Source organism: Purpureocillium takamizusanense, chromosome 7 (genome assembly GCF_022605165.1).
Source record: "Purpureocillium takamizusanense chromosome 7, complete sequence".
Lineage (NCBI taxonomy): Eukaryota > Fungi > Ascomycota > Sordariomycetes > Hypocreales > Ophiocordycipitaceae > Purpureocillium > Purpureocillium takamizusanense.
In genome coordinates, this window is record NC_063074.1 from 1,209,186 (window position 1) to 1,235,975 (window position 26,790).

Sequence of the window (26,790 nt, forward strand, 5' to 3'; positions counted from 1 at the left end):
GCTTTCGCGCCACTCGAGGCTGAAGGCGGATGGATACGCATGTTAGGCAGTTGCTGCTGGTTTGCGGCGACAATGTCGACTGTCACCTGCCCAAGTAACTCAATCGTTCCAGCTCATCTTGCCGCTATGGGCATCACCAGCCACAAAAAGGAAGGGAAATCCGTGGCATTTTATTGCACCACTCGTCTAAAACTGGACTCGAAATCTACATCACCCACCTTTCTACCGATGAAGATGATCTTTCCCTCCTGACCCGGTGAGGCAGGCGCGCCGTCTGGGGCGTCGATCAGCTCAAACACTTCCCGCACGCCTTGCATCATCTTGACCTCGCCATTCTGAAGCACAATGCGACCCTTGGACCGGTGAATCTCGAAGTCGTTCTCTCCATCTCTGCCTGGAAGCTGGTTATCCCACAGCACAGACCGCAGCCAGCGGTCGACAGCCTCCAGCTGATCCGGGCGCAGTCTAGGCACGGGTATCGATATGGTAGATATCGTCTAGGACGCGTCAGATTCCTTCCGCCCCGTGACGTAAGCAGAGACGTACCGGGTCTAGGTGGCTATGGCCCTTAATCCTGGCCTCTGCCTCGTTGAACTGGTCATATGCATGTAGATCTAGCAGGAATCCCTCCAGATGGGGGACTGCACTCTTCTCGGTGACGTGAACCTTGGCAAGGCCGTTGATGGACTCTATCCTCTCCCTCACCCTTTGAAGCTCTTCCGGGCTGACGAGGTCTGATTTGTTGATGACGATGACATCGGCGTGTGAGATTTGCACGTGGGCCGTAGTCATCAAAGGGCCGTGGTCGTCGTGGTGATCATGCCCCTCAACCTTGCCGCTGGGGTCGTCGAGGCTGCGCAGGATGTTCTTGGCATCCACCAGGGTAACAATGCCGTCGAGGTATATCGTGCTCCCCAGGCCATCGTCGACCCAGAATAAGGGCGCCAGGTTGCCTGGGTCAGCAAGGCCGGTCGTCTCAAGGAGAATGTAGTCGAAGGCACCCTTCTTCTCCATTAGAGACTCGATTGCATTCACCCCCGTGTCTCTGGCAACGCTGTCAGCCGCATACGTAAGGCAGAGGAAGGCTATACGCACTTAACAGAGCAACATATGCAACCATTGCCGACTTCGAGCCATTCTTCAACTTTCTCGTCACCCTTGTTGACGGTCAAGGACTTTTCGATGTCGAGTGCTGGGTGGGTTTCAAGTCAGACACGCGTCCCCGTTGCCAGCTTTCCAGTTTCCCATGCTTACAATCCCCGAATTCTGCTCGCTCAGTGTCAGTGAATGCCTGAGGCTAGATTGTGAGGGGTCTCGGACCATTCATAATGACGGCGATCTTCTTGCCATGCTCCGCCGTGAGGATGTAGTTGAGCAACGTTGTCTTGCCGGCTCCGAGGTAGCCTGTACGACGACCATGAATGTGAGTCGGACGCGCATTGTTTCGCGATTTGTACAGGCTGTCATACCAGTTACTATCGTGATCGGGACTTTGATAGTGAGCTCCTCTTCTGAAGCCGCGACGGCAGTGTCAACGAGCTGCGGCGGTACGTCATCGTCAAGATCCATGGGCGGCCCAGGCGTTGCGCGCCGTCGGCTAAGACGGGGCCGAGAATGAATGGCAAGTGAGGATAAAAGTGCCTTCAGTTTCGCCTTACTCAAGAGGCCCTCCGTGAAAGAGCGGGCGATGGCGCGAATGAGTGGGAGAAAATGTTGATTCTACTGGTTTGGGTGCTTTCGAGATCCATAGGTGCCTCCAGAGAGAGCCGGTCCTAGGCGGCTGCAGTGGGTTTCCGGGGCGTTGGCACTGGACGCTGGCGGCAATGGATGGATGCTCCCGGTGCTTCAGCCACTAAGATCCGCCTTTCCTCTGACACCTCATGCAGCAATCCAAGAGTTACCCCAATTTCAGGTTACCTCAGCAAGCAGGAAGCTCTGTCAGGTTCCATGCCAGCCATCCGGCAGGCACCCAGCAGCCTCAGCAGGCGTTCCTTCACCGTGTCCACGGTACCAAAGTACCTTGCCTTATTAGCGCCGGGTCAAGCTACCTTGCGCAGCAGCCTGGAGGTCAACACCCACGGGCCATCACCAGCTTCACCTCCTCTCCCAAACAAATTCCTTCTCGTCATCTCCCCCCCCCCCCCCCCCCAGAAACAGCGCACGCGCCGTGCCGCACTACCAAACAACATGGCGCTGGCACCAAGCTCGCCGCGTCTGCCGAGCCCCCCGCCGCCGGCCGAGATCCAAATCGGCCCAAAGAGTCCCTCTGGCGGCGCGGCGGCCAGCCCAGAGCCAACGCAGATGGAGCAGACGGTCCTCGATGACCACTCGCGGCGGCGCATACACCCGGGCACCAAGGCTGCCGACATGGCGGCCGGGCCTCCCCTAGTTCCTCTGAATGAAGTATGCCGATCTGCTCTTCTCCATCATGCGAGGTGGACGAGCGACCAAGAAGAGGAACAGTTGCTGACAGTTTACGCCCGGGGCAGCTCGACTCCGCCTTCCAGCTTCAGGAGCACCTCGCCGCACTGCACTATCACCACACGGCCTCCGGCACCCAGGCGTTGACCCGCGCCTCTGCCCTCCAGCTTGCGCAACCGCCGCCGGGTATCGACCGAACACTATGGCTCTACGAGCTCTGCCGCTTCCTCATCTCGCAGTGCAACTCCCTCATCGTCGGCTTCCTCTTCGACACGCCTCCCTGCAGCGCCAACACTTGCCCCGAGATGCGTGCCTCCGAGTGGCAGTTCCTCTGCGCCGTACACGAGCAGCCCAAGAGCTGCTGCGCCATCGACTATTGCTGTCACACCCTCGACTGGGCGGCCAACGTCGTGTCAGACCAGAAAATCTTCCCTAGCCGCTTTGTCGTCCTCAACGACCCCCATAGCAAGAATTTCGGTATCAAAAGCCTGGTCAACGTCTTCCGGAGATTGCACCGCATCTTCGCACATGCCTGGTTCCAGCACCGCAGCGTCTTTTGGACCGTCGAGGGGCAGACCGGGCTCTACGTCTTCTTCAAGACCGTCTGCGACTTGTACGACTTGTTGCCTGCCGAGAACTACAAACTCCCACCTGAAGCCGAAGGTCTGGACGGCCTCCAGCAGGAGCAAGAGGTCGAGAATCCTCCTCCGTCCATTTTAAAGCCATCGCCTTCTCAGCAGCGGCAAGGCGGCCCTGAAGATGACGGGCTGCACCCCAGCAGCCGCACCAACACTCGAAGGCATATTAGGAGCAGCCCTTCGACGGGGAGCGCGGTGACGACCGTAATGGAATCTGACGAAGAGGAAACAGACGCTGTGTCCAGTAAGATGGAAGATATGCACATCTCGGCGCCACATGGCGAAGATGAAGACTCCGAGGTGGCAGAGGTCCCAGTCATTGTCGACCACTCCGCAATGGAGTCATCCACGCGACGAAACACGTCCATACACGAGCCGACACAAGAGCACACAAAGTCGGAATCCGTGTCAGGCCCCGATGCGACAGTCGTAGAAGTCGAGCCTGAGCATGACGAGCCGCAGATCGAGCCCTTGCAGCCGGACAACACCGCTGACTCACCCGAGGACATGACGCCTGTGGAGGCCCCCACGGCCAGTGAGGATGCCAAGGCAGATGACAAGGCAGAAGCGGCACCCGTCGAGGAAGGCGCCGAGCCGCCAACCGACGAGGCCGCCGAATCACCAAAAGAGACAGCAGCAGAGACAAGCGAGGATGCAAAGCTCACCGAAGATAAGCCCGAGGCTGAGACACAGTAGCGGCGAGACAAGTTGGAGGAAACGTAGTAACGCAGGCACGGCATTATACCCCTCAAGGAGAACCACGTACGAGTGCCTCATTGGAAGACGGCCTGGGACTGACGTAGGCTGGGCGGGTGAGCACTTCGGCCAATATCCAGTGATGATTGGGAAACGGCGGCGAGGAGTATCCGTGTTTGTATATTAGCGCGGCGGGACGAATCTGTCCCATGTGTATGACACTTGTAACGAATGGCACAGTGCGTGCCGTACGGATTGTAAAGAGCTCCTCTCGTGACGCCGTTGCAGGTACTCAATGCGAGAGCAAAGGGCAACTTTAGTGTTGGCTTGAATGCATCCCTTCCTTCCCCTTGATAGATGAAACGTCATCTTATCACCTGTCATATAGAACTCCCATCACCGATTCCTGTCGCCTCACCCACCCAGACCTGAATTCATCGCTTTCGTCGAAATTTTTCCGATCATGCAAGTCCGCAATGTCCGCGCCCAAGGCGTAGTGATGCCGACCATGATGTAGGAAGGCATGATATGAGCTCGCGTGTCGCAGCAAAGCTAAGCCGGCTGCCAGTAGTCGAACACTTTTGTTTGCATTCTCTCAGGTGAGGCATTTCAATCGGCAACTCCCTTCTAACCAAGTGTATTGCATTCAGGACGTCTCGAATATCTGGCGAGGTCTCACTAAGCTCTGTCGTAGGAGAGCCTCCTGCCGCCATATGCTGTGGACGCGGACCCAACTCAAAACTTTCGTGACATGGGAGCGGCTAAGCCTGGGCTCTGATTTGGTCAATGGCCAGTAGATTCGCCGGCTTTGACTTGCGCATCAGGCTCGGCGAGGCCTACTTCCAGCTTGGCGAAAAGATGCCTTACTTCTCGAATGTTCTCCTGCTGCGCATTCACAGCTGCCGCGTTTCGGTCGTCTGCGAATGCGCGTATATTCTGCAGGACGGGAGTCAACCCAGCGTCATTGGGAAGCCACCAACGCGCACACGAAGGGTCACGGAACACCTGTGCCATCTTGATCCGGCGTGCCGTGGGATGTATACACCTGTTGCTGATGTCAGGATCGCAGTGCTCTCCGTGGATGCGCTTTGTGCGGGAAAACTTACCCCAGCATGTCAAGAAGGGCAAACTTGCGCCGAATCCACATTTGATGGCGCATATCATGCGGCAGAAAGAGGGCCGCGATGGATATGCATGGCTGCAGCGAGATCAAGGCTCCTTTAGGCTTCAGGGGCCAAAACTCCACGGACTCGAAATATTGACATGCGACGTAGGCGTGCTGCCCTATCTCCTCAAACAGTTGCGACTGTGGAGTATCAATGGACTGCGATAGGTGCATGATGAAGATTGAGTGCCACTCGGCCGTAATAAGGGTGGTGGTGAATAGAGGCGGCTTGAACAAGATCCCTTTTTCGTACGGATCCACGATATCTTCAACATCAAGTGGTCTTTGGTAAGAGAAGTCGGTGACGAGATAGGCCGGGTCTGTCAGTGCTGGGTCCCAACTGCTCTTCCAATCCAAGAGCCTTTGCGTTATCTGCTCATGGCTTTCGCGAAAGCCTTCAGGAGATATTTGCCCTCGACTGCCGCGAGCGTACAGCATAGACATGTCGTAACTTATCATTCTCAGTCTGGAAGAGCGCTCATCTGCCTTCCAGCGCACGTTTCCCGTTTCCACTGCAGCATGGCTCTGGCTATAGCTTACCATGACTTCAAACCATTCGCGAGGAAGCTCCGTAGGAAACCCGCCCATGATGGCGACGTAGTTGTCGTATCGACTGTACCAGTTTAAACAGGCGCGACCAACAGGAGTGAGCATGACCGTCTCTGGCGTGAAGACCTTTGTGATGATTTCAAGCGCGGCTTTCTGATGGCCCATCAAGTTCACCCAGTCACCCAAAAATTCCTATTGTAGTGGTTAGCACACTTGCTAACTGAGGCCGGCACAGCGCGTGAACTTACGTCCATGGTTGCAAGCTGCAGAATTGTGACAAGAACCGGGACATTGTTGGTCTCCTTTCGTTTGATACAGTCAAGCAGAAGTGTGACGCTTCTGTTGTAATACCCCAGGAAGTCTTGAAGCTGCCCGTTTGGATTCTCCAGCGTTGCATGGTACGCCGAGAAGCCGACTAGGGCGTATAGCAGCGGCTCGTGGTTGATGGCGAGGCTGGGCATGATCGTCCCGAAAAAGGCATCGCCGTCGTTGGCCAGGCTGTAATGGTAATTTGTGATGTTGTCGACATAGTAGGTAAGGTGGTGCTGAAAGTCGGGGGGGAGATGTGACCAATCTGTGCGTCCACCTGAACTAGGAAGATCGCACGACTGTCTTGTAGCGACACTGATGCTTCCAGCAGTAGAAGTCGAGGGGGAGGACAAGACCTGAACACCGTCTTCGATCAGGCCTTCGGAGCCCTGTCGTTCATGAGGCAACCCGCAGGATTCTACTGGCTGGGAATGTGGTCCGGGAGCCTGCTGAAGCGCATCCTCGGATTCATCGTCATCGTAAATCGTCTCGAGCTGGTTACTTGATTCGCGATCATCTTCATCGCCTTCGTTCGACGAACTGGGGCTCGCCTTGCAGGTGGAACTTTGCATCTCTTTAGATTTGCCGGGGCCTGGCGCACCCTTGGGGCCGGGCGGATCTGGATAAATACATTCACGGTTGCCTTTTTTGCAGCCTAAAAATCGATTTAGCTGTTGAGGAATTGGAAGCGCGCCATAGTACAAGGTCAAGCCAGACACTTACGTTCGCATATGGGTCGTGTCTCGTCGCACTGTGAAAACTACCATCAGCAACGAGACTCCAAGCCTCACAGATATTGGCGTCCCGACATACCTTGACCCGCCTGCTTCTACACATGAAGCACCCTGATCGCGTTCTTCGATGCTTGACGTGATCTGTTCCATTGCCGACAGTAGCTGCTACCTTCCTGCGACCCTTCGACGGCTTGGGTGTGTTCGGGAAAGTGGGCTCGGGAAAGCTTCTGATATATCCAAGACGCTGCGTGCTTTGGTATGCGAGGGCGGCGGGATTTCCCTGCGTGGAAATAAGTCCGCCGGGCAGCTGTGGGCTGTGCTGGAAACCTGCAGGAGAGTAGTCCTCCACCCCTGACATGGATGTCAGGAAATGGTGATAGTAGTCGCCCATCGAGACCGGTTGTTGACCCAAAGCAGTTGACTCGAGGGTCCACCGAAGAACTTCAGAGGCTGAAGTACGGTTGTTGTGATGTATGTTTCATGCTCAGCCCAATAAGGAATAAGCGACCGGTCAGAAAGTTCAGCTTGAATCAAAATCAAAACAACAGCCTCATAAAGGAACCTGTGCAGTCCAGATATAGGAAAGTAGCACCCGTCCGCGGCGACAGGGAAGGTCGACAGAGGTGGACAGAGCCACGTCGTGTCTGATGGAGCCGAATGATGGCCCGGTTGCAACGGGCCCCGTTGAGATATTGCGGTAATGCCCGTGTCCGGAGAAGCCCTGATGATCACCGGCAGTGGAATGGCGCGTAGCAAACGCGGCTTAGAAACGCTGCTCAGCCGGCGGGAAACTTCTGGTTGCGGCTCGACTCATCGAGGTGATCCAATTCCTAATCAACCAAGCGTCGGAATCCGCGTTCACCCACATCGGATGAATCCCGCGAGCAAAGTCCTAAGTTGTAGGGCGATGGTGACCAAATCAAGACGCACCAGCCTACCAACGGCAGATCTCAGGGGAGCGTGCAGGAAGTGGCGTTTTCAGAGGCCATGAAGCGCGATGGCTGTCGAGTCGGTTGTTGCTGTTGACTAGGAATATAACAAAGGGGCTGTATAGCCTAGACGCAACTCAGCCCAGATTAAGACGTGTCGTTGCAAGACAGGATCCGCCAGTGAAATCTTGGAACCACGTGGTTTCCAAAGTGGGCAAGCGGCAATCGGCGAAGCCAGGGGTCACGAGATATCTCGGGGGACGGGGCTGTTTCTCTCAACTTCTCTCAGTCAAGAGCAGGAGGATGCCAGAGAGACGGCTTGTTGGTCCCGAGAAAAACCGAGAAAAACGAATAACTTGCGGGGATCCCTGGCCGGCGCTCTCTGTGTGCTGAGGATTAAAGTAAGAGGGAGCCGCCGATGAAGCAGGCGGCACGGGCCAGTGGATCTGTAGAAAGAAGGGTCAGAGACCTGAAGCAGCAGAACTGTGGTGCTGTGTTTCTTGGAGGTCAATACGGTCATGGATGTTCCTGGGGAGCTGAATATGTAACTTAAGACTGCAGACAGGGTGGTGGGCGGAGGGGGGGTAGGGGGATAACAGCCACACACACACCTTGGCTTGTTCCGGAATTCGCAGAGATTCTGGAGGCAAGGAGGGCACTGGCGTGTGTGCTCGCATTTGGGGCCCCTTTCGGGGAGAATGGATCTCGCTCCTCGTTGTGTTTGGTGCGGCGATGTGCCGTCAATGCCTCCGCAAGCTACGCCTATTCAACATGTTCAGGGCAGTGTGCCAAGTAAGGCCCGTCACGAGACTTGTGCGGGACGAGACTGGACCTGAACGAATGCCGCGAACAGTTTTGAAGACTAGATGGGGCCGTAACCCAGTCCTTTGGTACCCTTCGCAGCCTGAAGGTAATGTGGCTCGGGTTCCAAACACCCTTTCCTCGTTGAATATATCGGGGCCCCGGAACGAGCAAGTGATCTTCGCCTGAAGATATTTTGATTTTTGACAACGCTAGATTGGCCACAGGCAGGGGGCTCAGCGGGTATCCCATGTGCACGTACTTGTAGAATCCGGGCTCATCCTCAAACGCTCCGTCAAGGGCAGTACTTCCTACATGTGTGTAGTAGTACTGATGACGAGCAGGGGTCCCAGATGACTGCGGCCAAGTGGGTGCGACGCTGCCTGGTGCGGTTTGTGGTGCTCCACACATCCCAGGGAGCGCCAGCGCCAGGTGGAGACGGCTGGGGTTGGTCGAAGGCGTTGTTGGTCATGCACCCACGCCGTGCCATGCCATGCCATCCTCCAAAACACGGGGTTCCTGTCCAGTGTCGTGTTACCTGCCACTGGCCGCCGCCGCGCGTACAACCGTAACGCAAAGGTGGCAGCAGTCGTTCGAGTAAGCAGGCGCGTGGGACCAGACAGCATATGGGCGTCAGCCTTGACATGCGCGCAACGCTGGGGTGCCAGGTCAATCGCACGGCGCAGCTTTGAAGACGCCTTTCCCGCGGGATCTCCATAAAAACGGGCCAGCGGCACCGCCGCCCGACTCCGAGCATATTGGCCGAACCTTGTCCACAATGTGGAGGGGTCAAGACGGTGCCCGAAGTCGCCGAAAGCCCCGTGTGCTGGGCGTCGTCGAGCGCGGCTACTAACTTACCGACGAGCACCGAATGCGAGCAATATCCATCACGGTCGGAAGCGCAGCGCGCATGTCGCGCTTCCATGATTCGTGGCCCTTTTGTCTAGCGCCGATGTGTATCCGTAGAGCCAGAGCTTGTGCCTCCCCATCCTCCCCTGGAGAGATCGCAGGCGTGCGGCTGGCCAGGACACGTCCGCCTGTGCAACGAAGTTCAGGTTCGTCGACAGCAAGCTCCACAAGGCGGGCAGAGAAAAGCGCTTGATCCGTGCCACAGGCTTGCAGTTCCCCATTCCGAAATTGGGAACCAATGTTGGGCCCTGGCCAGTGCAGCTCCGTGGTCGGTGCAGAAAGCGCCCCGTCATTGACTGGCGCCATTATGATGGATGGCTTGGTTATCCGAACAAGGCTCCCTGGCTTGGCTGGCTGGCTGTCTGGTATTCACTCGGGCATGCACCTGCGGGTGGGACCTGCAAGGCGTGGCAGCGTGGCAGCGACGCCACAAGCTTGCGACCAAGACTAGTATTGGTTGGCGAGACTTAACTCTTGGATAAGGCCATAGACCCAGGTCAATGAAGGTTCGTGTGGATGTAGTGGCAGAGGGACGTCGTTGGCGTCTGGCACTCGCCGAGGAGGCAAGCTGGTCGGAGAAGCGGGCGCGCGGAATTCGGAATGCAGTCGTAAGGGGCCGCCAAAGAGCCTACGGGAACCAGATCGATGCGGATCGCGATGGGCTGGCTGGACAACCTTGCAAGAGACTTCGGCAGAGGTCAGAGCCGAGACCGCCAAGCAGGCTCTGCTTCCGACGACGGTTCGAATCAAGCTGCGAGGTCCCAAAGTCAACATTTCGCAGCGGGGCATATGGCTTCACCGACAAGGGGCTGTCCACGGGGCTCCATGGATCTAGTGTGGGAGGCTCGCCATGCTATCGTGGCGTGCTGGGTACGGATGTTGTGCATCGCCATAGTCACGTACTCCGTACATGGCCACGACAACCTATGTCCGCATTGGTGCTGGCTGGGTGATGAAGAAAGTGGGCGGCGGCGTTGTGTCACGTTCGGAGGCCGGCCCGGCTTGGGCCAGGGGACGGGCATCGTCCGTTGCTGTTGGGCTGATCGATGATGCAGGTCGGACAGCAGTTGGCACGCAGCCAAGAGATACCTGCGTTGCGGTCCATGTTGGTTTGTCTGATGGAGGGTCTCAGACCTCGACAGATGGTACTGTAAGGCAGAAGGGGGGGGGGAGCGCTGGGCTGGGCTAGGCTGGGCTGGGCTGGGCCAAATGGCGAAATGCAAGGAAAGCAAGAGCAAGCGCAAGCGCATCACGAGTCTCGCACGCACCTGCCGGATTGTGAAAATTGCCCAAGTACTGTACCTACCTTACTGAACCTACATAATACGGTAGGTAAGGTACTAAGTTAGGTACTCCATGACTCCGCACCACGCCTATTGGGACGGCCAAGGAGCTAATGCTGGCTCTCGTACGAGTCTCTTTCCTCCTCCATAGCGGGCCCGACAGAGACAAACATGCATGCCCCCTGCACACCAAGGCGACTGCTGCTTTGTCGTCATCGCTGGCAGGACGTCATCTCGAACGGCAGCCCAGGACAGCACTGCAGTTGATTGAGCTGCAAGGCACCTTAATACCTAAGGTCTAGCACTTGAGGTGCTTCGTACATAGGTTCCTACGTACTAAATCTAGTGCTAGGTACCTTATGTGCATAGTCTAATCTTTACCGGAGAATACGACGCAGCGCTTGGTGCCCACATACCACCGGCCCCTCCCACGGCAATATACAAACACAGGACTGTAGTACTGGGCCAGGCGCCAAGGTATCAAAGGCAACGTGCGTTGGGGAAAAAAGAAACAAGGTGCAGTGCTCCCTGCTATTCAAACGTACCTACTAGGTACTCACCTAACGAGGGCGAGGTGCGAGCTAAGGCAACAAGGCCGTACCTACCTAGACAAGAGTACGCGTGGCTATGGTAGTGGTACCTTGCACATATTAAACGTACCTAAGGCCCTCTGGCCTTCTGTTACTCCATTGCACTTCCTTATTAGGTATTCACCCGCTCCTTCCGCCCGGTCGCTGCCCCACCGGCTGCTTAGCTGGCTGGCGGCTGGATGACAGACCGGATGACAGACGTCCAGGGCTGATGGAAGAAGAGAAGGCGCGTCCAAGAGCCCAACAGAGCACTTGGGCGCCAGAGCATGATACGGAATGTGCAAGTATATGTACATGAAATTTCTGGCATGGACGCTGGAGAAGGTGCGGATGGGGTAAGCCTTCCAGCTCAGCGGAAGGAAGGTGCGTTGACGCTACTCTACTGTAGCCCGAGACCGGAGATGCCAAACGTCTCGCGAGACCAGACATCCTGCTGAGGGACTGAATTCCGATCTGTATCACCTACCTCTAATGGCACGTTCGTACGCACATAGAGGTCGCCGCCTTGGAAGGATCAGCTCCTGCGAATCGGCACTCGATCCCTGCATCGGTGAAACTACCACGGGGAAATGCCCCTTTCGCCTCTCACCCCCGTCTGTTAGTAGTGTGCCCCAGTGGATCGCGGAATGCGTTGACGGCACAAGCCGTCCCCAAGATTTGCGCTCATGCTAATTGAAGAGACAATATGCCAGTTCTGGTCCGTACAAGAAGACTTGGGTGGTTTGACAAGAACAAATGCCTGGCCACCCTGGCACGGAGCACCCGATGCCAGAACTACAAAAGCGCCTGAGCTCTGAGCCTGGATGAGCTTATGGCGTCCTGGCTTGGCAGGGCTATACGTTCCGCTTCCAGTTCGTTTCCACGAGATGTCACCAACCAGTCCTGGACCGCTTCTGCGCGTTGCAACAGACGGGCATAGCAGTGACAGGGCAGCGCCACGGACATTTCTCGACGGCCCTTGGCGCGCTGATCAACGGCGGCAGAGTGTCCTCGAGAGAGACAGGCCTATCAGCGTGGCGATGGCCGCCCATCATCGATATGCTCAACGCGGTGGCATCGGTAGGAGGTGTGAGCATCATGTCCAACCAAACAAAAGTCAGTCCAGGGAAGGAGTCCCACGGCCGGCATGTGGTGCCACCGGGCCCTGCGTCCACACCGGAGGGGTTCTAGAAGTTCCATCACAACGGCCACAATAATTAGCAGAGCGGCCATAGTCACGAGCGAGGCGTCAATGTTGCAGTCCGCGTGAGAGGACGGGGAAGTATCATTCGACCTTCGAGGACGCGTACAAACTAGTACGCAAGTGTAACTAAATGCATATTCCGGCTGCGACCCACATTGGCAGACTGCGTCCCTCATCACGCCCACGGTTGTTTCGTTGCCCGTCCGCCCGTGCAGCTCGACGCTGGCATTACGGGGCTCAATCCGCCGCCGCCGCCGCCGCCGCCGCCGGGGCCACACCAAAGTCCGTCCAGGCCTCTCGGGGGTGATCGCGCGGTCCGCTTTGGTGGTGGCCGGGAACATGGCGTCAGGGGGCTGCAGCAAGGGGTACAACCAGCCCAAGAATGGGAAAGGTGGACGCCACGTTTGCGACCATACGACTGACTGCTTTGGGGTTCCTTGGCACCGTGTGCGCAACCAGGTCACCCGCTGCCGCCGCCCTGAGCCAGGCGGCTCTCGTGCGCTCCTCCTGGGAAATCTTGTTGCCGAAACTGGGATATCCCAGCTCCGGGACTGCTCTGTCTCCCAGCCTCCCGGCGCCTGCCAACCAGCCATCCAGTCGAGGGAGATGCAAGTAGTAAAGCCAGAACAGCTCTCCGGCAGGGGTCGCCCGTCTTGGGTTGTGGGGGGAAGCTGAGCCGTCCCGGCATAATCTGTGGCGCGAGGCTCATGGGGCAAGCCCGGCGGGGACGTTCAACTGGCGGGGGCCCTCGATCTCAAGACAAGGTACGCCTGTTCTTGGGCAGCCACGGGGCCGACAGGGAATGATGGCAGTTATCCTCAAGAGGTGAGTACGTAGCACGATTCGAGCCTCACCGTCGAGGACAACGCAGAAGCCTTTTCCGCCACGCGATGCGGAAGCATGCTTCGTCGACAGACCACTGCAGCAGCCGGGACGTTTCCGCCACAATCAACAACAGGCAGGCGACATGCCGTGCAGCAACAAGGCTATGTTTCGATCCAGCTGCGTATGAGCCCGCGGCTATTACCGAAAACGGCAAGTTGGGCTACGGGTGTTGAGCGCGGCAATAGATCCGACGGGCCGGTTGCTGGACAGGTGGGAAAATGCCCAGACTTGCAGGCCAGCTAGTATGCAAGTCGTTGGACGGGGCCGTGACGGCCTCCGCGCTCCGCTGGAGCCGGTCACGCTCCGGTGGGTGACGGGCGTGCCTCGACGACAGAGACGCGTGCGTCGTGCCCTGGAGAAAAGGGAAAGGACCACGGCTGGGGTCTGGCTGGGGTGCATGCAACTACGTATCGACGTTCCTCCACGAGTCAAGGTTGTGGCGTTTCTCGGCCTCGAGGGTTGTCACAACTTACGGTGCACCACTGCTGTCACCCTGGCACGAGAGGCAGGCACCGCAGGGGCCCTTGAGCAACGACGGGACCATCTGACGTATCCAGCCTGCAAGGTGCCCCAGGTGTTGATGGCAGGGTCCTCCTTGCACGGCGGAGTTGGCCGTTGATGGCAACCTATGAGGTCAAGCACGTTATTAGCTGGCCAGAATGAGAAGATGGCGCCACGAACGAACCTGGCAGGCAAGCGTCCGCTCCAGCGCTGTCTGGTGGGGGCGGCGGCTTCCGGCTCGCATCTCGGGACTCTGACGAACCGAATTTGCGAGCTGTCACGATGACGGTCCCGCAGCGGTTCGAGTTACGTCGAGGGAGGAGTCGACCGGTCTTTCGGATATTGCAACCGGAACAATGTCAGCGTGTCACTCTCCTTTTTCTTTGTGCTGCAGCGGGACGCCTTTTGAGCAGGTTCCCACTCGGTTTACGAACCTCCTCTGTCTGCCATGGAGAGGCACCGAGGTCACGCAGCTAGCACCAGGCGGTCAAGGAGCAGACACAGGGGTGCGAACTGAAGGATCAGCAGCTTCGACGCCAGTGCTCCGCTGGCCCGACGTCTTTGGCTGCCTGTCCTGTCGCGCGTCAGCAGGCGGGTGAGTGGTGAAGTGAGGGGAACCCGTGTGTGGGGGTTCCGGGCCCATGCCTCGGACAAAAGCCTGTCCTCGCCGCAAAAATTACCCATGTCCCGTCTGGGGACGATTCATGTGACAAACGCGGCACTCGGCAGCCGCTTGCAAAGGCGCTCTTGGCGTTCCGTTGGAATCCGTGGACGGCCTCCCTGGGCTGAGTTGCAGTCGTAAGACGCGGCGACGGTCAGAGGCTCGCGCACTCAGAGCCAACAGTCTCTGGATGGTGTTGGCTGATTCTGTTGCCGCGAGCACAGCTTGCGTAGCTGCAAGTTTTCGGCTTCTTCCGACCGTTGTTGGCCGGCGTTCCATCTGCCATCTGTGGTGTGAGCGGGCAGGCCTGATCCCTGGTGAAAAACGCCTGACCTTATTATCGTCGTTGACTCATGGTGAGCCGCCGTCACGCAGCTCGGAGGTTCGGGAACTCGCTCGCGTTTGAACAGGCGCATACACACCTTGTCTATACTTGCCATCCAGAGAAGCCACAGCTCGCCCCATAGTGCTTTGCCCGGGCTCAGTCGTTCACGGAAACCCAAGGCCAGAGGGGGGGTTGGGTTTACAGGCGTCAATGAAATTCGCCTACCCTACACCTCAGCCGCAATATCTCAGCATCATGTTAGTAGGCACTCGCGAGCACGGCAATTCGACATTGCTCAGCTCCCCTTTATCTATCATGACTGGCAGGCGCTGCTTTCGTATGCGTGCCCGTCCGACGCGGTCCCGCCAAGCTTCGGCGTCGCGCCCCTACTCCATATACCGTTTCAGTTGCACGCAAAGGGAACTTCATCTTCAGTCATCCTCGTGCGTCAGGCCACAACCGTGACCACGAAGCCGCATCTAGCAGCACGCACTCTCTTGTCCGTCAGACACGCTGCGAAGCCACCGGGACGGACTTGTTAGTTTTTACAGCAGCAGCTGGCAGGCCAAGGGGTGCGACCAACTCGGCCGGCATGGCAGCCCGCGTCTATGCAATGGAATTCTTGGCTGTCTTGAGCCGACGAGTGGACTGGAGCGCCGTTCTGCTGTTCGCATCGACCATCGCCGTCTTCGTTATTCCCATGTTCATCATATTTCCCCCCGTGCCGGTCGAGCAAAGCGACGCGCTGGGGCAGACGCACTCCAAGCTCGGCCGGCCCCTGGCGCAACATGGCACTTGCCCTGCTCCCACCCAACAACACCAGCACCAGACGACCCAGTCGAGTACTACTACTACTAGCATTGATGCCGCCCCTCTCGAGGTGCCGAGCCCAACGGCAGTCGTCTACCCCATAAAGGCGTGTCGGGGCATCGACGTGTCGCGCGCCGAGGACCAGCGGCGCATCGGCTCCCTCCGCTGCGATTCCCTCTACACCTTCGCCCAGCCGGCCAGCGCGGCGCTCCCTCCAGCGGATCGAACCGGGACGGGAGACGCGCGACAGGGCCGCCCAGCGAGTCACGAGGACGGCGACGTTGATCAGTGGGAGGCGTTGACGCGTAGCGACGTCCCGCCCCTGGCCGATGTCAAGATCGACGTGTGGCTCCCAGACGAGGCCAAGTCGAGCAGGCTGCTGGGCCGCGTCGAGGGCGGCTTCGTCGTCGCGCGCTTCCCGTGGGCCGATGACGGTGTCGAAGGCGGCGAGGAGCTGTTGCGACGTCTGGCGCGGGTTCTGGCCGCCAAGCTGAGCCGCGGTCTGCGCGCCGTCCCGGAAATGGAGATGCGGCTGCCCCTCGAGTTCCCCCCCGAGGCGGACATCGCGTCCAGGGGCTACCGCGGCGCGCGAGTTGCGCTTCGCCCGGGTGACGTGCGTCCCGCCCTGAACATGGAGGCGGAGCTCCCGCCAGGGTTGGCGCGCCATCTCGGCATCAAGCAGCGTTTGGGGATCCTTCGTCTGTGCGACGACGGGCTGGGAGACGATGGACGCGGCACGGCGTAGTGAGGCACACGCAGACGACACTCGTCGACCTGACCGGTTCCCGGTGCGCCACGCCGAGCGTCAATCTTCATCTAGCCCAGTCATCAGGAGAGCGGCGCCCTGCTCAATCAATGCTGCGCAGTGGTATTAAAGACAAAACACCCTGCAATCTGCTATTTACATGTACAAAAGTGTGGCAAAAAAGACATTATGCCTATACGCATCAAGACCGCATAACCATCGCCCGCTCCGTCACATGCCCTTGATACCCAGTTCCGGAAATCATCATTCAACACGCCCGGTCATGTCCTCTCTTCGTAGTCTCGTACACCGCCCGCACGCGCTGCCGGTCGACCACCTCAAGCCCGCTCGAGCGACCGACCCTCTTCGCCAGTCTACTTCATGTCCGCCGGCGTCAGGGCCTGAACCATGCTGGTGCCCTCGCTGAAGCGCGTGCGGAAGATGCGGTTGGCGTTTTGGAACATGCCGTCTTTGAGGCTGACGACGATGAACTGGGAGCCCTTGAAGCGCGTCTTGATGAGCCGGCCAATGTTCTGCGTGTGCGACAGATCCAGCGCGGCGTCGACCTCATCGAGGATGTACATGGGCGCGGGCTTGAACTGCAGCAGAGCCATGATGAGCGACAGGGCCACGAGAGACCTGGCAGGTAACGTTTCGTTAGCGCATTTCGCCTCTTGTTTGTTGTTCATCTGCTTCATCGGGGACCGAGTGTTTCCATACCTTTGACCACCGCTCAGCTCCGTCAGGCTCTGCTTCCACACCTTGCCCAGGCAGACCTTGACCTCGAGGCCGTCGCTAATGGCCTTGCCCTCGGGGGGATCGAGCTTGGCGAAGCTGCCGCCGGGCAGGAGCTCCGAGAAGATCTGGCCAAAGTCCCCGTTGACCTTCTCCCACGTCTCCTGCAGAGCCTTCTTCTTGTAGTCGTCGAGGCTCACAATCGTCTCCTCGATCTTGCGCTTGTCGCGGATGACCGTCTTGATCATGTGCTTGAGCGACACTTCCTTCTTCTCGACGCTGTCAATCATGTTCATAACCTTGGGGTTGATCTTCTTCTTCATGCCCTGGAAGCGTTCCGTCAAGTTGCGAAGCGTCGACTTGCACTCGCCAATGTTCTGGCCCTGGAAGTCGTATGGCGTGCCGCTGCGACCAAACTTGTCCTTCTCGTCCTCGATCCAGTCGTGGTCCGCCTCGAGGTGGGCGACGTTTTCCGCCGCACCCTGCTGCTCCTTGTGGAAGCGCTCGATCTGGTGGCCAAGCTTTTGCATCTCCAAGCCGTCCTCAGCTATCCGAGCGTTTTTGGAGCGAGTTGCCTCTTCCAGCGCGCGGAGTTCATCATCAAAGAGGTGCAGCTTGGCCCGCTCGTCATCTAGCTGGGCCTGGACGGCATCGTGAGTCTCTGTCAACTCGGCTTGCTGCTTGGCAAGGCCTTCGACGTCTTGCTGCTGCGCCTTGATGCCGAGCTTTACTTCCTGCAGCTGGTCACGCGCGGCCGAGAGATCACTGCCCACCTGCTCTAGGTCCAGCTGAGCGTTTTGGAGTTCTTTTTGCAGCGTTTTCGCGGCGGCAGAATTCTTGTCGAGGCTGGCCCTGAGCTTGTCGATTGACTTCTGAAGCTCCACAAGCTTGGCGTCCTTGTTGGTGTCGAAATCCTTCATGTCCTTGTCGATCCGCTTCACGTCCGCGCTCGCCTCAGCCTGGCGCTTCTTGGCCGCCGAGATGCTCTCCTGAAGCTCGCTTATGGTGGTCTTCATGTTCTCCACCTCCTGGATGATCGAGGACGAGGAGTTGCCGCTGATTTGGTCTTCGGCCAGCTTGATCTCGTGGCTTTTCAAGTCGAGGTCCTGCTTGATGCGCCGCGCCTGGTCCAGCTTGGACTTTTGCTTGGCAATGTTGGTTTGCACTTCCTTGAGCGACTGCTCTGCCTCACTGAGCTGTCTCGTGATGTTGTTGAGCTTCTGGAGAGTGACAAGAACGCCGCTCGAGTTCGGCGCGCTACCACCAGAGAGCGTTCCAGAGGGATCGTAAGCATCGCCCTCCAGGGTTATGCTACGCATCCTCACATTCGGGTCAAACGTGACGCGCTTCGCGGTTTCGGCGTCGGCGCACACCAACGTGTTGCCAAAGACGTACTCCATCGCGGCCGACACTTCCTCATCGTATCCAACCAGCGACAGGGCAAGATCAACCTTGCCAGGAGCCAGACTTTGCGCCGTGGCGATTGTCTGGGCAGACGCCTTGAACGCAGCGATCTTGTTGAGTGGAATGATCGTTACTCGCTTCCTCAGCTTGCCCTTCTGGAGCAGCTGCGTGCCCGTTACTTCGGTGTCGACGACAACGTTGTACAAACGGCCTCCGGCACAAATCTCCAGGGCGGTGCCTGCTTTGGTGTGTTCCTTGTCGAGGGTGAAGAGTTGCGCTACCAGCCCCTTGACCTTGGACCGGTCGAAGCCGGGGACGGGGTCCGCGTAGTTGAAGTCGATGTTGGCGACCTGGCGCTTCAGTTTGTCCGAGTCCTGTCGCAACTCACGGACTGACTGTTGTAATGCCGCTTCTTGCTTGTACATGTCTTCCTCTTGGCCTGGCTCAAACCCCAGCTTGCCGAGTTCCTTCTCGAGGCGTTGAGCCTGTGATTTGAGGCCGTCCAAGTCCCGCAAGAGGTCGGCATTCTGCTCCCTGGCTTTTTTTGCCCGAGGCTCTTCTTCCTTCAGCCTACTCTGCAGGTGGGAAATCTTGATCTTGGCCTGCTCCTGCTCGGTTGCAGCGGCTGTCGCGCGATTCCTCGCGTCTTGCAACTGGCCCTGGTAGCCATTCTCCTGGCCGTCCTTTGATGCGACGCCAGTTTGAAGGGTTTGAAGCAGCTCCTCCTTGGACTCGACATCCTTGGTCTGCTTTGCGAGGTCGTCCTTTGCTGCGTCGTAGGCGGACTTGGCTTCGTTGAAAGATGTCGTCTTGTCTTCGAGCGCAGTCTCGAGCTCAGCGACATTCTTCTCCACGGCGGACCTTTTTTCACTCTCCTCGGCCAAGCTCGTGTTCTTGAGATCCATGACCGTGGCAAGTCGCACTAGCTCGTTGGCGTGCTTTTTGACCGCCTCCTCCAGCGCCTGAGCCTTGCCGCCCTTCTTAAGCTCCTTGTCCCGTTGAGCGCGGACCTTTTTCACATCTTCCTCGAGGTGCGCGATCTCGCCCTTCATGCGCGACGCGGAATCTTCCAGGCTCTTGTGCCTCTGCTTCTTGCCCTCGAGATCGGCAGCAGATTGCTTTAGCTTTTCCTGGCACTTGATATAGTCGTAGGCAACGACAAGCCTTGTGAGTCGCTCTAGATCGTTTTGTGTCTGTTGGAAATCGAGGAATGCGCGCTTCTCGGTACGCAGCTTCTCCAGCTTGGGCTCAATCTCATCTTTGAGCAGCTCCCTCAACTCCTGCAACTTGAGCTCCTTCTTAGCCATGGTCTTGAGCGCCTTGTCTCTCCTATCCTCAAACATTCGCGTGCCTGCCGCTTCCTCAATCATGGCAAGGATCTCCACTGCCTTCATGTTGAGGACTTTGGTAATTCGGCCTTGCATGATGAGGAAGTTGGGGTTGTTGATGTTCAGCTGGACGGACTGGAACAAGTTCTGTACCGTCTGCTGCTGTGCACGGTGGCCATTTATGAGGTACTTGGACGTGCCGCCCAGGACGATTTGGCGTGTGACGCTAATGGTGGCATACTCTTCGAACCCGATCGGCGACGTCTTAGTATCCCGGTTGTCGAACACGATGGTAACGCTGGCTTTTGTGACGCCAGCCTGTCCGCGCTTATAAATGAGGTCCTACACACGTTAGATCCCACCTGCAGCAAGCTGCGCCGGCTCATCCCTTACCTGTAGGTTCTGCGCTCGAACCGTGGACATGTTGGTGATGCCCAGGACGAAGCATATTGAGTCGAGAATGTTGGATTTGCCACTGCCGTTGTGGCCGGTGATGGAGTTGAAGCTCTCGTCCCTAAAGGGGTTGTCAGTCTGGATGCGGCGCCGGATGCCACTCCCGAGCACGGCTGAGACCCCTCACCATCCTGAGATGACCGTTCGTACGGCGTACGACTTGAAGCCCTGTGCTAACCGTCAGCGACGCACAAGTTGAGTTTCATGGGCCCCGGTAGGACGCACGTCGATAATCACTTCGATCACCCTCATTATGGGCGCCGGTCGCTGCGTTGGCGGGTTGCAACTTGCGGGCAGAGACTGTAAGGGCCGCGATGCGAGGGTCTGTTGCCCGCTCATCTGGCGACGCGCGACGCCCAAAGTAAACAAGGCGTGTTTGGTTACTGATAAGGGGCCATATCATCACGTGTGCGCGTCCCTTTTCCCCTTACATAAGTTGAAACTGCATAGTCACGTGAGCGACCTGGAAAACGCGACTCTGGCAAGGGCGAGCGATGCCAGTCTGGCTGCCGACGCTAGCCCGATTCGGGCTCAATCAAAACAAGACGTCGTGGAATGAGTGACTGGCTGCGCCAACGTTTGAAGCTCTCCACTGTCCATCAACAACGCTCCTTGCCTGCGCAGAGGCACATAAATGAACGCGGAGCATACAAGACCCCCAACAATCCTCACATACAGCCCGGCAGACGCCCGTATGATATCCTCGAGTTGACCGACATCGTCTTTGTGGTTCGCGACACTTCAGCTGCGGGGTCCTTGACCGGTTATTTCCTGCGACCATGGCCGCCATGAGAGGACCGCGACTGCAGGTCGGCTCCTCGGCCTGGATCGCTGAGGAGCGATCTTCCGCTCTTAAGATCACGCAAGCTGAGGTGGAAGAGTTCTCATTCTCGGTACGGAACGAGCTTGACTGGCTCAACGAGCACATGGCTGGCATCTTCAACGAAAACGAAACGTAATTCGCGCCCCCCTCGCGTGCGTTCGATCCGTGCGGCTAACTCAATACGTCGTATCAGAAACCTTGCGGAAACATTCAAAACGCCTGGAAAGCTGCGCGGGAAGACACCACGAACGGCCCGCAAGAATCCGGCCGAATCGCGTGTGGTAAGTTATTGGGAACCGGATGTGCGCCTAGACCGGACAGCAGCTGACCTTCTATTTGCAGCCTCTGTCCGACGTATTCGCGCCGACCCCAAATATCCCTCTCAAAGTCGCCTCTCAAGCCGACCTCAACCAGTCGCCACAAGCTCATGCTCAAGGCGCTCGATCTTCGCACAGTCCCGTCAAGCAGGCTTCTGCCCGGAAACCCGTCTTCTCGCCCAAACCAACGGCAACTCAAGACTCTGGATACTTTGGCAGCCAGGACGTTGGCGCTGTCAACATTCACTTGGATTCAGAGCCTGGTGATACCCAGGACGCTTATAATATTGGCGAGTGGCACACAACGACAACTGTGCCAGTCAGGCGCGAGAGCTCAACGCGGCAGATCGCTCTCGAGTCGCCAGAAAAGACCTTTCAGACTGCTCGGGAGGAGCAGACGACTCGTGTGCTCAGCGATGCGACGGCAAAGATCGCCACGCCTCGTGTGGATTTCATGACGGACCAGCTTGCCGAGGACGAGGAGATGGACGTGGTGTCGAGTTCCAACCCTGCTCCTACACATCCCACTGCGAATGCGCGCCAAAATCAGTCTGCCGACGCCGACCCACAGTCAGACGATGCTCGGTCACCGTCGGACGGATCGAGTCCGGTACGGCCCGTGGTCCGGAAGAGCAGCTTAAATTTTGCGTCCCTGCCCGCAAGAGAGCCGCTCACAGCGGGAAAGAGCATCGGCGGCCGTGTTTCCAGGACAAGCCATTTGGACCATATTCGAACAAGCTACTATAACAGGCCAACCGGCGGGAAGAGTCTCGGGAACCTCGCAAGACTTGACCATGATGATGATGAGCACCACGACCAGATGGATGTCGACGAGGACGTCACAGCCCGCGGCATGAACGAGCAAAGCAACGTCGCCGCAAGCCATACGATGACATACACGCAACGACTGCAAGACCAAATAAACCGACTGGGCAAGTCGCAATCCGGCGGCGGCGCGCCACCAAAACAACTTGCAACGGTGCCAGCGACGCAGCCTCAGAAACCTGCTGCAGTTAGATCTCCATCCCCTGTTCGGAAGACGCCAGTCCAGACGACGCCTGGGGCATTCCCAGTAGATGAGGACGAAGACGACGACGATTGGATCGAGCCACCCGCAACAACCACCCAAACCACCGACCTAAGGCCAGCACTGCCAAAGAGCCATTCGGCGGATGTAATGGAAGATATTCAGGGCAAAGAGACAATCGGCCAGCCCGACTTTCGCGCCCGGACCGGATATCCCGGAGCCCATGGGCACGGCAAGTCAGCATCTGTATCTACCGTCCCGATTATGCACTCGGCTTCGGACCCAGATCTACTGGCTCTCAAGAAGACTGTCTCGGTCTCGAACCCCACGTTGATGAGCGCGGTCGAGGCCACAAAGGCGGATACACCCTCCAAGTCTCCTTCCCGAACAATGCGAGAGAGCCCTCTGAAGCAAGTCAAGAACAAGCTCTCCTCGATATTGAAGAGCTCCAGGGGTCTGTTGGCAAGCAGTGCTGCAGTCAGCGCCGAGGGGAAGTCATTGATGTCCCCCTCCACAGCGCGGCTTGGACTGCATCCTACAATGTCGTCCGAATCTGTCGCCTCCAAGCAAAAGGCGGATCCCCTGAGTCGCCAGCAGCCAGACGCAAGTCCCACGAAGCCTATCGCCCGGCGTACCAGAGCGTCTACTGAACGGGAGAAGGAGCAGAAGCGTCGGGAAAAAGACGCGAAACGAGCCGTGGAGCAGAGCGACAAACTTGAGAAGGCGCGCGAAAAGGAGAGGGAAAAGGCATACATCTTCAGCAAGGAACAAGAAAAGCTTGCAGCCATGGAGAAACAGATCGCCCTGAAGAAACAAGAGGAGAGAACCCTGCCGAAGAGCACCCCGAAAGCCACGAGAACCAGTCCTAGACGGGCGCCTGCAGTCGAGGAACAGGAGCAAAAGCCGTCTGACAAAGACGTTGAGATGGAAGATGCCCTACCTGTCGCCCCTGCGCCGGTTGCTTCTCAGTCTGTCGGATCGAGCCAAGGAAATCGAGCCAAGGAAACAAAGCGACCCATGAAGCCGACCAAGGAGTCCCAGACCAAGGCAAGGCAGGCACCAACTGTAATCAGGGTAAACACTGGCTCTCAGCACTCGCAGTACCACCCTTCGAGCAGACTGTCAACTACCCCCCACGAGACTGTGGGTGCTTCCAGTTCGCAGTCTCAGAGCCAGCTTGGGAGTAGAACGAGCAAGGCCTCGTTGCACGCGAAGCCTTCTTCTCAGAGCCTGCGCGGCACTGCGTCGGTAAGCCGCCCCAAGGTCTTGGACCTGGCAGCCAAGAAGAAGGAGCAGGATGAACGTGAGGCGCAGCGTCGACGCGATGCCAAGGCAGAGATTGAGCGGAAACGCGCAGCCGCGCAAGAGGAGCAGCGGAAGCAGGAGGAGGCGCGGCGCCAAGAGGCCGAGCGGCAGAAGCGTCAAGAGCGAGAGTTTGCCGCATCTCAGAATGATGGCAAGACTCCTGCTCAACGAAAAGCGGCCATCGAGAAGGCGAAGCAGACACGAGCGCCACCCCCTGCGGTACGATCTCAGCTGCATGGGCAGGCCGATGGCGCGGCGGGCCACGACAAGAGGATCTCGACAGCTCCTGGCGCAAGGGCCGAGGCGCAGCGACCACAGTCGCGGATGACGGGCAACCTGCAGCGCTCTCAGGATGAGTCAAGCCGCCCCGTCAACGCGGTCCTGACCAACGCGGGCAAGACAGCCGTCAAGCGCACCCTGGGCGGCCCAGAGAGGAGCGATGCAAAGCGACGCCGGACCAGCGAGACGTTTGACGAAGAGGCCGACAAGGATAGGTCACGCAACATCAAAGGCCCTCCCGTGCGACCGTCGGCCGGCTTTAAGAAAGTGAGTGATGGCCCATCCATCGAAGCCCCCGTGCTGTTGAGTCTGTGTGTTGACCACCTTTGCGCAGGACCTGCCCACCAAGTCCATGTATGGATATACGGCTGCTCCGCCGAGCGCAACCCGCGACCTGTTCAAAGCCACAGTCACAGCGCAGCACAACAGTCACGTCAAGGCAGCCCACCCCCTGGACATGGCTCAGATATCCAAGGGCGCGATTCCTTTCGCGCCCAACCCCAACCCTGCTGGCGGCGCATACAAGACACCCGCGCGCCCGGCGGCACCTCATGGAGCCAAGTCGTCTGCCAAGCCAGCGCGGTCATCGCCTCGGTTCCAAAACGGTGAATCCATCGAGCTCCCTGAGATCCAGACCGATGACGAGGATGAAGACGAGGACGAGTCACACGGCATGGTGGCGGCGTGGGCCGACTCTCCCGACCTGCGCCGGGCGCTGATGCATCAGGAGACGCTGGACCCGTCTCACATCTTCGGGCCTCCGGCGCCGCTGAACATGGAAGAGGTCTTCAACAAGAGCAAGGACAGGTGGCACAAGTTCCGTGCACGCACATCCAGCGCCAACTGGAGCGGCGCCGATCGCTTGACCGAGGATGACATCCGGAAGGACCTGGCTGCGCGCGACAAGTTGCGGCGCGAGGGCGGCTGGTCCTATGACATGAGCAAGGGATTGCTGTGAGGTCTTGGGCACTGGCGAGCGGCACAACAGGCGTTATTGCGTAATCGAGGGGGATGGAAGAGGGCCCGTCTAGGTTTTGGTTTTGGTTCTTAAGGCATGGCATGTGTGTTTTTGTGCATAGGGCTGGTATGGGACATGGTTGCCGGCGTTGGCTCGCGAAACAGTACATTTCCGCACGTGGACGCTTCAATACGAACAGATTGGCCAGTCGGCTGGCTCGTGTTTGGGTTTGATCAGAAAGGATTACGTGTTGAGGGGGGCAAAGGCCGTTTACGACCATTCCGTGAGCATGGTGCGATGGCCACCGTCGTCAGCACGAGGCTCTTGCGGCTCGGCTCTCGTCCTCGCTGTTTGACTTGAGAGGCTGACCGACGTATGGAACGGTGCAACCCCCGCGAGCCTCGTCAACACAGATGCACCTCCGTCTCCTCGTGGCTTGAAAACCAAGCCTCCTTTTCGACCCAGAACCACCCTAGCCGACTGAAGCTGCGGCCATTACCGCTCTTCGCCAGCAGCAGGCCCTTGTCCCGGACGAGGGGCAGGCAGTAGACGATGTCGACCCCTTCCCGCTCCTCGCGCACGTCGAAGAGCCCGATGCCCACGACGCGGCCACACGGATCGTCAGCCAGCCCCAAGGCCGCTCCGAGTCCGAGAAGCGGCAATCCTTCGACGTTTATCCGCAGCGCCCGCCTTCTTCCCCTCGGGTACGTCTGGGCGATGTAGTCGTCTACGCTGAGGGCACACTCTCCGTGCTGCGACACCCGCACGGCGGCTAGGCGACCGATGAGGCGCAGCTCCAGCGCGGGCACGCGAAGCTTGTCCGGCCCGCACCGCTCGTCGTCGTCGTCGTCGTCTTCGCGCGTCCACCGTGCTGAGCCCGCACACGCGGGTCGTGCCCTCGCATATGCCGGGTCCCTGAAGCGCGCCATGTTCGGGGGCGTAGCGCTCTCATGCGAAACGGGGCCCTCGACGGCGGCCCACGACCACGACGGGGCGCGCACAACGCGCGAGTCTCGGGCGGCGCCCGCGAGCCGCGTGGGCTTGGGCCGCGTGGTCACGAGCCTTGCGTTCCGAGACACCTCGAGGTGGTAGCACGGCTTCCAGAGCAGGCCGCGCAGCATGTCGCACTCCCAGATCCCGGCCAGGTAGCGTGAGTCGAGAGCCCGCGCGGCCCGCTGGGCGATGGCGGCGATGGCGGCGAAGATGTCGTGCGGGTCGGACAGGCGGCACGCCGTGTATACGTATAAGAAGTCGTACCACTTGCGCAGGGTGGCCTCGCGCCTGTCGCGCAGCTCGTCAGGATGCGCAGAAGACGAGAGAGTCAACGGCGGCGGCGGCTGGTCAAAGGCGAACCGCGCCGCCGGCCGATCTGCGATGAGCCCGTTCTCGTAGATGCGCAGGGTCTCGCATTCGAAGAAGAGCTGCTCTGTGCCAAACATGACGGCGCGTCGACAGCAAGTCCTCTCCTGGCAGCACCACGCCCGGGTCACGACGGGGCCGAGGTCGGTAGAACGAGGCAGACTGACCATGACGACGCCGCCGTTGGAAGAATCCGCGTCCGAGGCCGGGGTGCCGCCCACAGGAAGCCGGCATGGTGACGGGGCCCCCGCTTGTGACGAGTCCACGAAGTTGTCGATGTAGCCGTTTCTTGCGTCTGCGGAGCGTCCGGCGACGACGGTCAGGGTGGCGTTGCCGTATACCTGCGCCATCTTCCTAGACTCCCTTGTCCAGTCTTGTTCGTCGCCTTGGATGATGCACAGCGCGTCGATCCATATGTATCGTATGCCCAGTGCCCGAGCGAGGGACACCGTGTCCTGGTGCGCCTGTGCCAGATCCGACTCCGCGATGCATTGGGTCATGCACGCAAACGTCTTGGGAGTCAGGGTCAGGATGTCGTCGGCCGTCACACCCCAGCAGTAGGACAAGGCCATGTACGGTTCGCACATGCCCTGGCCCGAGACGAGCCGCAGGGCTGATGGCCCGTCCGGACTCCGGACGTCAATGACCCGCGTAGGCATGGGGGCATT

The 26,790-nt window shown here is 58.6% G+C and overlaps 7 protein-coding genes across 8 annotated transcripts; 3 read left to right on the plus strand and 4 right to left on the minus strand.

Annotated features, from left to right (window-relative positions):
- Window positions 1-151: 151 nt before the first annotated feature.
- Window positions 152-1,790, minus strand: JDV02_007678 (uncharacterized protein). Its single transcript, XM_047989199.1, has 6 exons — window positions 1,470-1,790; window positions 1,321-1,404; window positions 1,255-1,266; window positions 1,096-1,192; window positions 547-1,045; window positions 152-497 (listed from the first exon to the last, which is right to left on the minus strand). Exons 1-6 carry the CDS (start codon window positions 1,567-1,569, stop codon window positions 171-173), a joined length of 1,119 nt encoding a protein of 372 aa, XP_047845198.1. The 5' UTR covers window positions 1,570-1,790; the 3' UTR covers window positions 152-170.
- Window positions 1,791-2,133: 343 nt separating this feature from the next.
- JDV02_007679 (uncharacterized protein) lies at window positions 2,134-4,017 on the plus strand. 2 transcript variants are annotated; one of them, XM_047989200.1, is made up of 2 exons: window positions 2,134-2,403; window positions 2,490-4,017. In XM_047989200.1, exons 1-2 carry the CDS (start codon window positions 2,188-2,190, stop codon window positions 3,753-3,755), a joined length of 1,482 nt encoding a protein of 493 aa, XP_047845199.1. In that variant the 5' UTR covers window positions 2,134-2,187; the 3' UTR covers window positions 3,756-4,017. The 2 variants fall into 2 exon arrangements, with proteins under 2 accessions (XP_047845199.1, XP_047845200.1); XM_047989201.1 differs by having other exon boundaries at window positions 2,134-4,017.
- On the minus strand, window positions 3,695-8,555 carry JDV02_007680 (uncharacterized protein). The gene is made up of 6 exons (XM_047989202.1): window positions 8,053-8,555; window positions 6,592-7,887; window positions 6,502-6,529; window positions 5,718-6,433; window positions 4,862-5,661; window positions 3,695-4,800 (listed from the first exon to the last, which is right to left on the minus strand). Exons 2-6 carry the CDS (start codon window positions 6,901-6,903, stop codon window positions 4,539-4,541), a joined length of 2,118 nt encoding a protein of 705 aa, XP_047845201.1. The 5' UTR covers window positions 6,904-7,887; window positions 8,053-8,555; the 3' UTR covers window positions 3,695-4,538.
- Window positions 8,556-15,171: 6,616 nt separating this feature from the next.
- On the plus strand, window positions 15,172-16,134 carry JDV02_007681 (uncharacterized protein; the record flags this gene model as incomplete). Its single annotated transcript, XM_047989203.1, has 1 exon — window positions 15,172-16,134. One exon carries the CDS (start codon window positions 15,172-15,174, stop codon window positions 16,132-16,134), a length of 963 nt encoding a protein of 320 aa, XP_047845202.1.
- Window positions 16,135-16,225: 91 nt separating this feature from the next.
- Window positions 16,226-20,373, minus strand: SMC2 (Structural maintenance of chromosomes protein 2). The gene is made up of 5 exons (XM_047989204.1): window positions 20,280-20,373; window positions 20,182-20,222; window positions 19,995-20,115; window positions 16,855-19,943; window positions 16,226-16,773 (listed from the first exon to the last, which is right to left on the minus strand). Exons 1-5 carry the CDS (start codon window positions 20,304-20,306, stop codon window positions 16,509-16,511), a joined length of 3,543 nt encoding a protein of 1,180 aa, XP_047845203.1. The 5' UTR covers window positions 20,307-20,373; the 3' UTR covers window positions 16,226-16,508.
- JDV02_007683 (uncharacterized protein) lies at window positions 19,739-25,396 on the plus strand. Its single transcript, XM_047989205.1, has 4 exons — window positions 19,739-21,009; window positions 21,071-21,158; window positions 21,220-24,072; window positions 24,140-25,396. Exons 1-4 carry the CDS (start codon window positions 20,834-20,836, stop codon window positions 24,761-24,763), a joined length of 3,741 nt encoding a protein of 1,246 aa, XP_047845204.1. The 5' UTR covers window positions 19,739-20,833; the 3' UTR covers window positions 24,764-25,396.
- Window positions 25,168-26,781, minus strand: JDV02_007684 (uncharacterized protein; the record flags this gene model as incomplete). Its single annotated transcript, XM_047989206.1, has 1 exon — window positions 25,168-26,781. The coding sequence occupies one exon, from the start codon at window positions 26,779-26,781 to the stop codon at window positions 25,168-25,170; it is 1,614 nt and encodes a 537-aa protein (XP_047845205.1).
- Window positions 26,782-26,790: the final 9 nt, after the last annotated feature.

What these genes read in the sequence shown, in the direction of transcription:
- JDV02_007678 (XM_047989199.1), bottom strand. Translation starts at nt 1,569, where the DNA reads ATGGATCTTGACGATGACGTACCGCCGCAGCTCGTTGACACTGCCGTC. An exon ending in CCCGATCACGATAGTAACTG is followed by an intron (nt 1,405 to 1,469) that starts GTATGACAGCCT and finishes GTCGTCGTACAG; the next exon opens with GCTACCTCGGAGCCGGCAAG. An exon ending in TGCATATGTTGCTCTGTTAA is followed by an intron (nt 1,046 to 1,095) that starts GTGCGTATAGCC and finishes CAGCGTTGCCAG; the next exon opens with AGACACGGGGGTGAATGCAA.
- JDV02_007679 (XM_047989200.1), top strand. Translation starts at nt 2,188, where the DNA reads ATGGCGCTGGCACCAAGCTCGCCGCGTCTGCCGAGCCCCCCGCCGCCG. An exon ending in CCCTAGTTCCTCTGAATGAA is followed by an intron (nt 2,404 to 2,489) that starts GTATGCCGATCT and finishes CGCCCGGGGCAG; the next exon opens with CTCGACTCCGCCTTCCAGCT.
- JDV02_007680 (XM_047989202.1), bottom strand. Translation starts at nt 6,903, where the DNA reads ATGGGCGACTACTATCACCATTTCCTGACATCCATGTCAGGGGTGGAG. An exon ending in TGCAGCTTGCAACCATGGAC is followed by an intron (nt 5,662 to 5,717) that starts GTAAGTTCACGC and finishes CCACTACAATAG; the next exon opens with GAATTTTTGGGTGACTGGGT. An exon ending in GCCCTTCTTGACATGCTGGG is followed by an intron (nt 4,801 to 4,861) that starts GTAAGTTTTCCC and finishes CATCAGCAACAG; the next exon opens with GTGTATACATCCCACGGCAC.
- SMC2 (XM_047989204.1), bottom strand. Translation starts at nt 20,306, where the DNA reads ATGAGGGTGATCGAAGTGATTATCGAC. An exon ending in TGATCGAAGTGATTATCGAC is followed by an intron (nt 20,223 to 20,279) that starts GTGCGTCCTACC and finishes CGGTTAGCACAG; the next exon opens with GGCTTCAAGTCGTACGCCGT. An exon ending in CGAACGGTCATCTCAGGATG is followed by an intron (nt 20,116 to 20,181) that starts GTGAGGGGTCTC and finishes CAACCCCTTTAG; the next exon opens with GGACGAGAGCTTCAACTCCA.
- JDV02_007683 (XM_047989205.1), top strand. Translation starts at nt 20,834, where the DNA reads ATGGCCGCCATGAGAGGACCGCGACTGCAGGTCGGCTCCTCGGCCTGG. An exon ending in ATCCGGCCGAATCGCGTGTG is followed by an intron (nt 21,159 to 21,219) that starts GTAAGTTATTGG and finishes TTCTATTTGCAG; the next exon opens with CCTCTGTCCGACGTATTCGC. An exon ending in CGTCGGCCGGCTTTAAGAAA is followed by an intron (nt 24,073 to 24,139) that starts GTGAGTGATGGC and finishes ACCTTTGCGCAG; the next exon opens with GACCTGCCCACCAAGTCCAT.